This window comes from Dreissena polymorpha, unplaced genomic scaffold (genome assembly GCF_020536995.1).
Source record: "Dreissena polymorpha isolate Duluth1 unplaced genomic scaffold, UMN_Dpol_1.0 chrUn005, whole genome shotgun sequence".
NCBI lineage: Eukaryota > Metazoa > Mollusca > Bivalvia > Myida > Dreissenidae > Dreissena > Dreissena polymorpha.
Genome location: NW_026273319.1, coordinates 68,993 through 82,524, shown reverse-complemented (window position 1 = coordinate 82,524; position 13,532 = coordinate 68,993). Strand labels below are relative to the sequence as shown.

Here is a 13,532-nt window from a genome sequence, read left to right as displayed (position 1 = left end):
GAAACTGCAGAGCTCCAAAATATTGACGAAAATAGAATTTAAGCAAAAAAGAAGAAGAAAGTTTCTCACCATCGTCGTTCCAACCAGTGTCTTCTATATCTTATGGCAAATGTCTAAACAACTTGGTCATTCTGTTCCATTGTTAAAGTCATTTTATACTTGATATCTAGATTAAACGAAAATTACAGACACAGTCAACCTTATTTACAGTAATCTGTGTAACGCTTTGTAATTTTATCATTTCAAATGAAGACAATTAATAAACATATCTGTTTGTTTGTATGAGCCGACGTCAATAGTGGTGTTCGGTCCCTGATTAATATTATTATTTTATTATTTGAATCCGTTACAAAAAATGGAAAATCGTCATTTCGATAATCGTTGAAAAAGTCTTTGAAAATAAAGGTACAAAAACTACACAATCTCAAATCAATCGATGAAAACGTCTCTTAAAACAAGGGCTGTTTGTAAAACATGCATGCCCCCATATGGGCTGTCCGTTGTATTGGCAGCCATTGTGTGTATACGATTTTTGTCACTGTGACCTTGACCTTTGACATAGTGACCTGAAAATCAATAGGGGTCATCTGCGGGTCACGATCAATGTACCTATGAAGTGTCATGATCCTAGGCAAAAGCGTTCTTGAGTTATCATCCGAAAATCATTTTACTATTTCGAGTCACCGTGACCTTGACCTTTGACCTTGTGACCTCGAAATCAATAGGGGATAATCTGCAAGTCATGATCAATCTACCTATGAAGTTTCATGATCCTAGGCGTATGCGTTCTTGAGTTATCATCCGAAAACCATTTTACTATTTCGGGTCACCTTGACCTTTGACCTAGTGACCTCAAAATCAATAGGGGTCATCTGCGAGTCATGATCAATTTACCCATGAAGTTTCATGATCCTAGGCGTATGCGTTCTTGAGTTATCACCCGGAAACCATTTTACTATTTCGGGTCACCGTGACCTTGACATTTGACCTAGTGACTTCAAAATCAATAGGGGTCATCTGCAAGTCATGATCAATCTACCCATGAAGTTTCATGATCCTAGGCGTATGCGTTCTTGAGTTATCATTCAAAAACCATTTTACTATTTCTGGTCACCGTGACCTTGACCTTTGACCTAGTGACCTCAAAATCAATAGGGGTCATCTGCGAGTCATGATCAATGTACCTATGAAGTTTCATGATCCTAGGCCCAAGCGTTCTTGAGTTATCGTCTGACAACCACCTGGTGGACGGACCGACCGACAGACCGACCGACAGACCGACATGAGCAAAGCAATATACCCCCTCTTCTTCGAAGGGGGCATAATAAAGCTTAAAAAACTCTTTAAAAACAGAAAAAAAAATTACAAATAAAATGATTAAAACCTTGATAACCGCATTGGAAAGGTCTATACAGAGCATAGGGGTTTTATGGGCTTGGATGGGTAGCCGAAAATCACACGTAGCCCAGAATTTATCACAAATCTAGCACATGTCTAAAATGATCGTAATAAAATGTACCTATGCGGTATTTAATATAAAATGCTCCGTAACTTCAGTATCTCAATACATATAAAAAGTCACCAGAATTCAGGATTTTACGTTTCATATTCAAAATTGTCTAGGGGGAGGACCTACAAAACCCCCGAGGGACACCCCATCCCGCACCTACCCCCTTCGTCACTTCGCTGCTCAATAACATTCGTTGATGGGAAAATTCGCACCCTTCTTTTCAAATACCTGGTTACGGGCCTGAATGAACATATGAGTGCCAAAAAGTTGAGCTTGAATCAGATACAGCACACACAAGTTAAGTCTTCAAGTGTCGCAACAATCGGGATTCTATTTAAACGACACTGGGGTAAGGTTTAAGTTGATAATATACGAACCAATATATTCTGTCTTTAAAAGATATCAAACAGTCCAGTGAGCAATTATTTATAGAAAACTGTAACACAAACTAGGATAAAGGAAAGATCGTTGATATTGTTGAAATTTTGGAATCGACCTGACCGTGTTGTGTTACGATTACAGCATTAAAGGGGCCTTTTCACAGATTTCGGCATGTATTGAAGTTTTTTCATAAAAGGCTTAATATTGATAAATGTAAACATTTGATCTAAAAAGCTCCAGTAAAAAAAACAAGCTTAAAATTAAAGAAAGAAAAAAAAGTAACCCTCAATAGGGACCGAACCACTGACCCCTGGAGTATCTATCGCTTAGACCAGTCGTCTATACGTGCTCATACAATGTACCATGTATTTTATACTTTATATAAGCAATGCTCGTAGTATTCCAAAATATGACGACAACAACAAAACTCTCCCAGTTATGCAAGCGTTTCGCGTATCAACGCTTAATAAATTTCAGGTTTTTAAATCGTAAAAAGATGCATATAGCGGATATTTTAGAGCATGGTAAATGTTCAGTATTACTGTTTCCTCACAATTATCGTCACTACAACAAAAATGTGGGAATCTGAATTTAAAAATTTATTATTTTTGTCCATTTACGAAAACGTGAAAAGGCCCCTTTGAGGCATGGATAGGAAAACACATTCCATAAACCATTATATTTTCTCCGAATTAGGTGACGACGTGTCAGCAGTGTACACTAATAAACGGTGAATCGTATATACGTACTGTTAAAAGATGATAATAACATGTTTTGACATACTAAGCGAGAAAAGTGTTAGTAGTGTTAATCACGTACTACGCACACCTGTTAAGTGTTCCGTAATATGAGGTGTAAGTCGTTAAAGACCGTTGAAGTGGCATGTGTATAAAGTACTTAGGCGGATTATCATTTCATCAAGAATAAAGAGAAAAGGATATAATGGAAATTGGAATGTACTTGAACCGCGTTCTGGAAAAACCGGGCTTAATGAACGTGCGTACAGTTTCGTCCCAGATTAGCCCGTGCAGTCCGAACAAGCTTATCTGGAACGACACTTTCCGCCTTAACTTGATTATCGTTTAGCACAAACTTTATTTAAACGAAAAATGCAATAAATGTGGATGCTGCGCTCCAGATTATACAGCACTGACTACTAAGGCTAATCTGGGACGACACTTTACGCACATATATTTACGCTTTGCATGCTGGGAAATTTGTCGTCTGTTAAAATGTCGTCTGCTGAATTTCTAAAAAAGCATTATCTTCGAGTTTTTTTCAAAGAATACTATCAGAAAAGCAAACAGTTTGGATCCTGATGAGACGCCACATTCTGGATCCAAACTGTTTGCAAAGGCCTTCAAAATTTGGTTCCAGCACTGAAAGAGTTAAGCATAGTTTTGAAAGAGGGCTGCTCACTTATAAATCACTTCCCTATTCTCAAGGCAGTATATTTTCTGTTCAAATTTGGGTCCGGTTAGGGGACCCATTCCTTATGGAAAAAAGTACACATTTTTTCCCAAATAAGTCTCATCATCATCTCAAATAAACCTTTTAAAGTTGAACCTTATTAAATATAATGTTTAAATGATTGTATTTGTAAGCAAACAAATCAAAAACACTATTTTCCCAATTTGGGTCAAAAAGACGAGATATTTCCAACGAAAAGGGACCCAGCCCATTTTCAAATTGATGAAAAAACAACAACTGAAGGTACACCTAACTTATGTGACCAATCCGTTTGAAACGTTGGTAACTCACAGAACCGTTTTGGTTTTGGTAAAGCAAGAGCATTATGTCCACATTTGTCTGTCTGTTTTTGAAGTTTAAGTTTGCGCAAATCAGGTGTATACAAGTAGTAAGGTTTGCATTTATACAAGAGCCAATTGTATAAATCAGGATAACTTAAGCCAATCCATTTTTCGGTCAAATACATTGGCTAAATCTTATCCAAAACTTAACCAAAACGTGTAACTGTTCAGATATATATTCTTATACAATCGCTAACCAAAATAGATATCCTAAAATGAAGATAACCAAAAGTTATCCACTGGATAAGAGAATTAAATCCAGATTTATACCATAGGCTGCCGGTTGTATAAATGCAAACATATACTTCCTGTATACAACTGGTCCGCTTAATACACAGGTAAATTAATTTTAGATTTTCAGACGTCGAAAGCAGTAGAACAATAAAAAAAAGTCGGCTACACGTTTAAAAACCTTAATGTCAATGGTTTGAGGTATAATTAAATTACACGAGTTGATTCCAGGAATCAATGTAACTTTAACTTGTGTTTGTACTCCCCAATTAAAACATTAAAAAACTATGTTAAAAGTCGCTAGCTTAATACAGCTTATTTCGAAATTGTATTAATTAAAAGCAACTTTCGGTAGTTTGGTATCGATTATTAACGCTCATTGGGTTATTGTCGACCTGAAAAGGCTTGAAGTCACCTTGGGGCGACTAGAAGCCGATTCATGTTACCCTGGGGTGACTTCAAGCCGATGCATGTCACCCTCGTGTGACTTGAATAGGCTTTTTTTGTTTTTTGTTGGAAAGTATATTTAACACATGTTCATGTACCATGTTAGTGTTCGTGTGTCGTATGAATAGATATCGTTGCGGGAAATTAAAATGGATTATATTATGCCAGAAGAAAATAAAACGAGCATTTCGTATCTTGTTAAATCTATGTTACTATACCACATCTATCGTTGAAATTTCGGCTATTACTATAAGGAACATTGATTTTTTATGTGTTGACTTTATTTGTTGAAAAATTGTACGGAATATTCGTTGATTTTGAGCGTGTATTTGCTTTTAAACGTACGGTACGTGCAATGTTGCATCATCATTGTCATACAATGTAAAATTTGGTATTCCAAGTTGGCAATTGAATGACAATGTAAAATACTCTCCCTGTATTTTACTACTATTTTACTACGTGCTTTGTTTCCGCTTAAAGGCTACGGTGAATATTGTATTATTGTAACCCATGAATCTATGAAAGGCGCGGCGATTAGGTTACCATTGTGAAAGAAATCGTTAATTAATGCAAACAACGAACTTTGCCCAAAACAAAACTCAATTGCTTCCTGTGTGTGTTTTTTTCATTATGCATTCAGGTAACAGGGTCAGTCCATCATTAATACGTGTTGTACGCTAACCTAGATTCCAATGTTCAACGTTGAAGGAAGAGAGACTCTTGTTGAAAGCGTTTTCAATGAAATTCCTTGACTGTTTGTGGCAATTACACATGCATTCGAGCAACACAAGCATGAAAAATGTATGATTTTTACGAAATATGAATAATTTAAAACTTATTAGTGGAAAAGTCATTCATGGAAATCTACCTGCACTTATATTGTATACAGTGCTATATGGGTACGCGTACATGTTCTGCTCCTATGAAGGAGTTTGATAATTATTTCGAGGAATTGCACGTTTAACGTTTTGGGAAAACTGGGCTTAATGATTACGTGTCGTCACAGAACAGTCTGTGCAGCCCGCACAGGCTTATCAAGCACGTCACTTTCCGCACAAAAAAGATTTTCTCGACAAAGAGACTTCTTTAAACGAAAAATGACATAAAAGCGGTAAGTGGCGTCCCCGATTAGCCTGTGCAGACTTCACAGGCTTATCTGGGATGACACTTTACTCACGTTCCTTTAGCCCAGTTTTCCCAGAACAAGCCTTATTTAACTCGAGTTTACCTCCGCCGTTCTGCTGCACCAGGTACGGAAACCTCCAGACGTTTCCCAGCCCCACGGCATAGCTGATCACCATGAAGATGTACTGCCATTTCGAGTCCCAGCCCTGCCGCTTTTTTACCGCTTTTTTGCCAGTCGAATCCACACCACCATCTTCGTTCAATGGGGATAATTGTTCTTCGGTATCCACAGGCATAAACTCGGTCTTCGTCATGGTTTTCAATTATTTATCGATTTTTTGGAATTTATTTCATATTCACTTTCAGCAGCGTATGATTTTTAAAAACACTTTTTTTAAGGAAAATGTGCAACGATAACGTTGTCAAGAAACACAATTCGTTTATTTATCCTGATCTTTTTTCACAGCGTATTACACGGGCATTACCTGTATTAACACTTCGCTAGTCAATTACTGAATGAAACTATTACACTTCACAACATATCGTATTTCGGTAAAGGGTAATACTGTATACTCCTCTTAGAGCGAGTTATACAATCACACGCATACAGAGCATTTATATATGCTTGCTTGTTGAGCTTCGGGATTTGTTGTAACAGCCCATTGCTTTATACATGTTCCATATAATAGTTAACATAATATAACAAAGCCAACTAACCGCCACAAAGCCCCTAAAATTATTGATTGATAGTGACATGGGGTTATTTACGCACAACTGATTCACAGTCGTTCCCATCCTCATTGGCTTGGGACTGTTAAACGTGCACAATTACGGGTATTGTGATGCTGTTTATAGTGATTAGAGACTGTTCAATGAAAGCTAGTTTTACAATCGAAAATATCTTAGTAAAAAAACGACCAAGATTGGGTTGATTCAGTGTTCAAGAGTATGAAAAAACGACCAAGATTGGGTTGATTCAGTGTTCAAGAGTATAAAAAAACGACCAAGATTGGGTTGATTCAGTGTTCAAGAGTTGCTCTTATTGCTTCTCGTAAGCACTTCGACAAGGAACCAAAAAACATACTTTCGGATTTTTTTGTTTTGTCAATGTGTTTAAGCAGATCGATAAGTGGCTTTTTTATCGGATGTTAAAAGGTGCGAACATTCTGATCTCGCGATACCGGATTTTTTCCATATTTCACAGATGATTCCGTTGTTGTTAGTGTTGAACCCAGGCACATGATTTGAGAAAACTTATTCGAAGAAAAGAGGATTTTTTTTCAGTTGCACACCAAATATCAAACCCCTGACCCTTGCGGTCTGAAAGAAATTGTTTGAAGTTATGGATATTTACTATACAAGTTTTTATAAATAATTAGTTAAAAAGACGTTACATGCAAAATAACAAGCCTCTGGGCCCTGCTGCTTCAGAAAAGATTTTCAAAGTGTTCACTAATGAATATAATTAAACAAGTAACCCATAGGGCTGGGTGAATATTAACCCAAGAGGGATGATTTTAACAAAGTTGTTACAGGACCAGTATACGATGTTAAACAAAAAATAAATCACTGCCCTAACGTTTTGAGGATTTTTTTTATATGTTTGTAAATATGCCTTCATCATATGGCGTGGCCAGTTTTTACCAGAGGGACGATATTTAAAAAAAACATTGTAAAGGACCACAATACAAGTATACCTGCTAAAACCAAACTTCTTGGCCTGGCGGTGTCAGAGAAGACATTGTTTAAGTGTATGCTTCATACAAATCAAGCAAGTAACCCTAAAAGAGAGGGCACATTTTCGCCCTATGGTATTATCAAAAACACATTTAAACACTTCGTACGAACCGAACGATTAACAAGAGTTACTTCTAAATAATGCCTCCATAAACTACGTTCGAAGCAAGTTCCAGGATTTGGTAAACATGTTACTTCGTGAATGTTAAGACATTTATCATTTAATTTGATTTGACATGGTAACCAAGTTTTTGAATGCAGTTTTGTAATTTTCCCAATTGTCATTTAGACCAATCTTCTAACAAAGTTTCTTATAAATTGGAAACAAATATCATCTTTAGTGTTAACAATGTATATTTTGATAACGGACCATGTAGGAACGATGATTAAAAATGTGCAAAATGTAATCACTAAAACTCACTGTAAGTAAGTTGTGCTCAATAGATCTAATAAGGACGTTTGCTAGGTACAGCTGTGTAAGATATGACAGAGCACTGTGAACAGGGTTTTTATTTAAAAAAAATTGTGAACAGACTGGGGTCCTTTGCGTTCCAAGTTGTTTCACTAGAACTGGTAAATGGAATTGCATTTTTTTGCTTACATAAACTAAACAATTGACCATGAAAGTTGTTGCATCATTATAATACAAGTATAAACAATGCATCTTCTGAAAACAAACGTGTAGACCAGACAGGCGTTTTCATGGAATAAAAGAAAAATATTTTTCAAATGCATAGTCACAATGATGGTATTGTTCTAGTTTTGTATATGCTTCCGATATCACTTAGTTTTAATTGAACTCTTCTCACTATCAATATACCAGCTGTCTATAATCTTCCTTGTTAGGAGGAACTCTTACAGTTCTCAAGCACTGGTTGAATTGTGCGGTTATGACTTGGTATTAAAAACATCCTGCTGCAGTATGTAGAGGGTGAATATTAAATTATTACAATTTTAATATGACAATAAAAAATGCAACTTAAGGTTATTAAACTTTTAAAGTTTTTAGTTATATCATGATTAAGGGTGGGGAGTGCTGACAATGTGTACATACTTTTTGGTAGGGCAAATGTTTTAACCACTGTGACTTTTCCGAGAAGATTTAATTTTCTGTGATGCCACTGTTTTTAACAATTTTTGAACGCTTGCTCTTTTGGTTTTAAGTTTTTGTCTATATCGAAATTTTCATTATTTGTGAAGTCAAAGCCAAATGTTTTGGCTTTTTCAGGGGTCCAAGAAAAATATTTGTATTAATTTAATTAAATTTGTGTATTTTTTAGTGAACCGATGTGCATTACTATGGATTTTTGCCTATTTAGTTTGAGCTCAGATATTTTACTGAAATCTTGAATAGTATGTATCAGTGCTGAGAACGCATAGAGTGTTCCATCTGTCAGATAAGTTGTATCATCAGCGAAAAGTGTTTGCTGATTTCTTTTTGTTTAATTTTTATTCCATTAATATCGGCATTTTTTATAAAGCCGGAAAATATTTCTATGCTTATATAAAAAGTGTTGTTGACCATTGACAGCCTTGATTTACTCTTTTTCGAACAGATATTGGTTCAGATAAATTGTCCGTTATTTATAGTTATGGTACTTATGTCCGTGTAAAATAATTTAAATTCGTTGTATGAGTTTATTTAAAAAATCAAAATGTTTAAGGCATTTTAACATGAGATCATTATCTATACTGTCGAATGTCGTTTCATAATATGCAAAGAAGAGTCAGCCTGCCTTGTTATTGTTATTACGAAAATGAATAGTTCCAACAATTGTTCGGACGCATTCTCCGATAAATTTGCCATTTATGTACATGTATCCAGTTTGTCTTCATTCAATAACAGATGAAATATCTGGTTTTATTCTATTTGCTATTGTTTTTGTCGCAATTATATAATCAACGTTTACTAAACTGAAGGGTCTCCAATAATCGAGTGAATCAAGATTCTTTCCTGGTTGTGGAATCAGTGTAAGAAGACTTTTTTAAGTTGAGTTAATTGTCCATTAACAATTTATCACTTATTGGCGTCGCACTGAAGTGCGGCGACTAGTATGTAATACGGTTTTTTAGCTTATGGGAGAAGTTATTTTACGGATCAATGTATATGTTTTTGTGTGAGAGGGTGGGGGGGGGGGGGGGTTCGTAAACACATTAAAACGTTTACAGTGTTTTCATATCAATTAGTACTCAACCCCTATCGTAAATGAGCAACGTAAGAATAAGTTCAGAATCATCTCCCCTTGAAGTTGAGAAAAATATGAAATTACGCTTACAAGATGAAGTAGATTTTTTAAAATCCTACACAGTTCTGTCCATTAATGAAAACTGCACACGGATGCCAGTAAAAAAAGGAAACCAATGTAAATAAAATACTATGAAATATTTGGGGGTTACAACACAAAATCATAGATAATGGTTATTTGGGGGTTATAAAACAACATCATAGATAATAATTATTTGGGGGTTATAACACAAAATCATAGATAATGGTATTACCAGTATCTTTTTCTATTTTGTTTAAATTAATCGGCCAATATATTAATATTTACATTAGAAAAAAATCGTTTCATGTAACTTCATTGAATGCCTTTTACACTGAAATTCCCGACGCCCTTTGATGCTTTACATCAATACTTATCTTGTAGAATTAATGTAACGTGTTTTGATTATCTCCTAAAATACTTAGTACAATTTTGCTGACAAACTGTCTGAACGAGGACTTTTATTGTTATCCCTCTCTTTTAAAGTGTTTAGACATTCATATTCTGTGAGAATGCCTTCGCATGATTGTTTCTCATTTTCTCTTTATATTTAAATTAAAGAAATGCGAATTATTTAGAGTATTTAAATCAATATCGTTTTTCTTGCTGTAAAGGCTTACGTTCAAGATTTTTTTCAATAAAGCTGTGTGTGTGTGACTTCTATGTTGTTTATTGTTAATGGTTTTACGTTCGTAAGTATTTTTTCAAGATTTGCAAAGTATTTGGTATTTTCTCATTATGTAACGTGTTTAGCTCCTGCTCTTACTAACATGCTATTAATTTCTTCATCTTTAATTGTTACTATTTTTGTTTCTTTACTTAGTTTTAGTGTTGTTGCCTCAATATGAATATTTGTATTTTATATTTTCGCTGGTGAATCTAATTTGTAAATATGATTGTGTTATTTTTCCTGGTTTTGATTTTTGGTCGTCGTAGAAAAATGAATACCTATGTTTCTTACAGCTCCTTAGATATGATCCCACAACAAGAGTTTTATAGATGTTATGTAGCACAGACAAACTTATATATTTGTTCAACCATGAATAAAACTTCTCCTACTTTATTGTGAATGTTAGGAAAGAGCTCATGAATGTTTGCTTTAAATTAATTGATTCGATAAACATTTAAAAATTTCGTTAAAGAATGCGTAAGTAATCACATTTGGGCACATTTAAAACTTATCATGTCCGATAGTTCATGGCACGATGTTATTCTGTTATTTAATTTCCCATCTTGTGCAGTACCAGACAACGCAAAGCATTTTTTTATAAATGTAAGCATCTGGCATTTACCTGTAAGTAACTGGTTACTTGTATCTTTACTATGATCAGCTAACGCATTATATCCAACCTTCGAATGTATTGTTGCTTTTGACAATGACCAGTCCATGGGTAAAAAGAAGAACTTTTTTACAATGGGGGAATAGTATGGACATGAAAATGTTTCGCAAAATTGCAATTACTCAGAAATACACAAGGCGATGCGTATGACATAGTGTAAGAATGCAAATACCAACATTTTTATACAACAGTAAATCCAGTTGTTAAGGACCTGGTTGGTAAACCGAACAAATCTTGAGTTAAAGGTGTTGGTTCAATGATAACATTGATTTAACAATTCAATTTGAAACAGCGTCTCAACACGGGATTGTATGTGAAGCGTGTGGGACAGGTAGCAAACGATCTAAAATTAAGTGTGACACATGTGGCGTTAAGGCTCCAGTCCCATATGGATGCCGGATCATCACGGATTATATCCGCGATGATCCGGCATGTGAACCGTGTAGCTCCGTGTCGATCCGAAAATTTCCTGGAACGTCCTGGAAATGTCCTTGTCGCTCCGGGAGGCCAACGCGGCAGTTTTGGGAAGCTCAAAATTACCGTGTTGATCCTTTCCGGTACGGGAAGATGACAGCATTCGGGATGGTCCGTGTAGCTGCCGTTCGGGAACAACCGCATTTATGCCTTGGTTGTCCTTGTGCGTTCTTGACAGTCCGGAAATCATATTTCAGACCCCAGTCCATCAAGGACCATGATGGCAGTTGTAAGGTTGTTTCATGCGCTATCGATGGTGCAACATGGGAGATGAGATGACGTCTAAGGAAAATATGATGCTGACGAGATGCAAGCTTCTACTGCAAGCAGGTCAGGTTGAAAATAGTATCCTAATTCCTTAAAGGAAGATACGACAGAGCAATACAAACAATCGCGAAAAAGATTTATCTACACCAGTGAATAGAATGCCAAGTAGAATCGTCTGGGTCAGAGAATAGCTCGCTAAAAATAAGGCATTGGTCAATATGCACAGCCGATGAGCGAACTCAAGAACAAAGAAGCCAAATGCTTTTTTAATGTCATGTGCATGGGCTTTCAGATATATTAAGCGATCCCTACACGCTCATAGCAAAGAAACCAGCCGAAGAATTTAAACTACAATAAGCATCTGACAACTGATATTAAGTTGGTCAAAACATTGCGGTACATATTATCGGGGAAAGTTACCAGTCTCTGATGAATGGCCATCGGATCACTCATAGCACCATATCCAATATCATTCCTCGTGTCCGCAATGCGATACTTGTAGTATTTTCTTAGGTACATATACCCTGTCCTGACATGCTAGAGCGCCAGCGTGAAAGAGCATCGCCAAGAAGTACGGTGAACGAATTCAGTTGCACAACTGTGTCGATGCCTTGTTCGGGAATCATATCACCGTGCAATGTTCTCGATGGGGTACTCCTTGTACCAAAGCTAAAACCATTCCTTAATATTCATTGCCCTGGTCGACGCCGACTACAATCTCACTTTGGCGGAAGTAGGCAGCAATTCTCTTCGTTATCAACAAATGGTTCTCCTTGAGTCAATCGGCCATGATGAACGCCACATTCTATGAATTCACGAGATACGTTTCAGTATACGTCGCATATTGACTCACATTGGTTCATTTCTTTCCCTAAAAATCGTGCTATTTGATATTTTGAAAACAATAATAGTTTATCAACATTTGGCATTTGTTGATAGTACATTCCGTCTTCCCGTGTCTATTTAATGACCCAGCCCTGACCTTAAAAGTCATGGGAGTGGAATTTACTGGTTATGCGTAATTGTACATGTTACTTTGCCAAAATATTTGTCTATGATTCTTATGAAACATGCTGAGAGCAGTCCGCATTTCCCTTCCCTTATCTGTGTTACATTCTATACTACAATGACGCTCTGACGTTGCCAATATTTCGGGTGATTATGCTCAGATCAGCAAATGAAATATTGCAAATGCATTCATGCGGGTCTGCCGGCGTTATGAAAAGGTCATTTAATGTCAAAAGCTGGGTTAAACATTTACGCCGAACAAATGTTTCTCTTGCCATATACGACCACTTTCGACCAAGGTTGCTCCAGACCAGCCTACGCATGGGCACAGTCTGGGAAGGAGCTAACCCACCCGATATAGGGTAACGCAAGGTTTCAGGGTCTCATTAGCGGACAGGGTAGCTCCTGTTCAGACGCCGGTAATGCGCTGGCTGGTATGGAGCTGCACTGGCCGAATAAGGCATAAGACCCATTTTCGCATGACGCGGCTTAAATAAGGCAATAATCACGACAATACTGTGGATGATATTGGATTCAGGAGGAAGTTAAATAGTTAGTACATGTATATTGCGGAGATTTTTTTTAACTGAATGCATATTATTACGTTGCTTTTAGTAACATTCACCGGTATGTTATAACCGTAATGTGAATTAACATTAATAATAATAATTAATATTAATGATACCTTTTACAGTTTTTTCCTTGTATGAATGGTCCGTCCACACGCCAAATATCGTGGCTTTTCCAATTTTATTGGGAAAACAATCCACAATTAATAGGGGCAAAATCTTGATTACTTCTTAAAATGGTTTCCCACATTTTTTACATGCAATTACCGATTCGATGTTTACATAATTCCCACTTAAATATGTACCTGAACCCTTTCCAAAACCTTGCAAAAATCCCTGAAAAACAGAATAAACATAAACATGCACAA

The 13,532-nt window shown here is 36.3% G+C and overlaps 1 protein-coding gene across 1 annotated transcript in view; it reads right to left on the bottom strand.

The window, feature by feature from the left end:
- LOC127863334 (sodium- and chloride-dependent transporter XTRP3-like) overlaps positions 1-6,165 on the bottom strand; it is a 49,751-nt gene extending 43,586 nt beyond the window's left edge. The window contains exon 1 of the mRNA XM_052402756.1: positions 5,609-6,165. Within this exon, the coding sequence (XP_052258716.1) occupies positions 5,609-5,819 (211 nt within the window). The 5' untranslated portion in view covers positions 5,820-6,165. The remainder of the gene's footprint in view (positions 1-5,608) is intronic.
- Between the last annotated feature and the right edge of the window lie 7,367 nt (positions 6,166-13,532).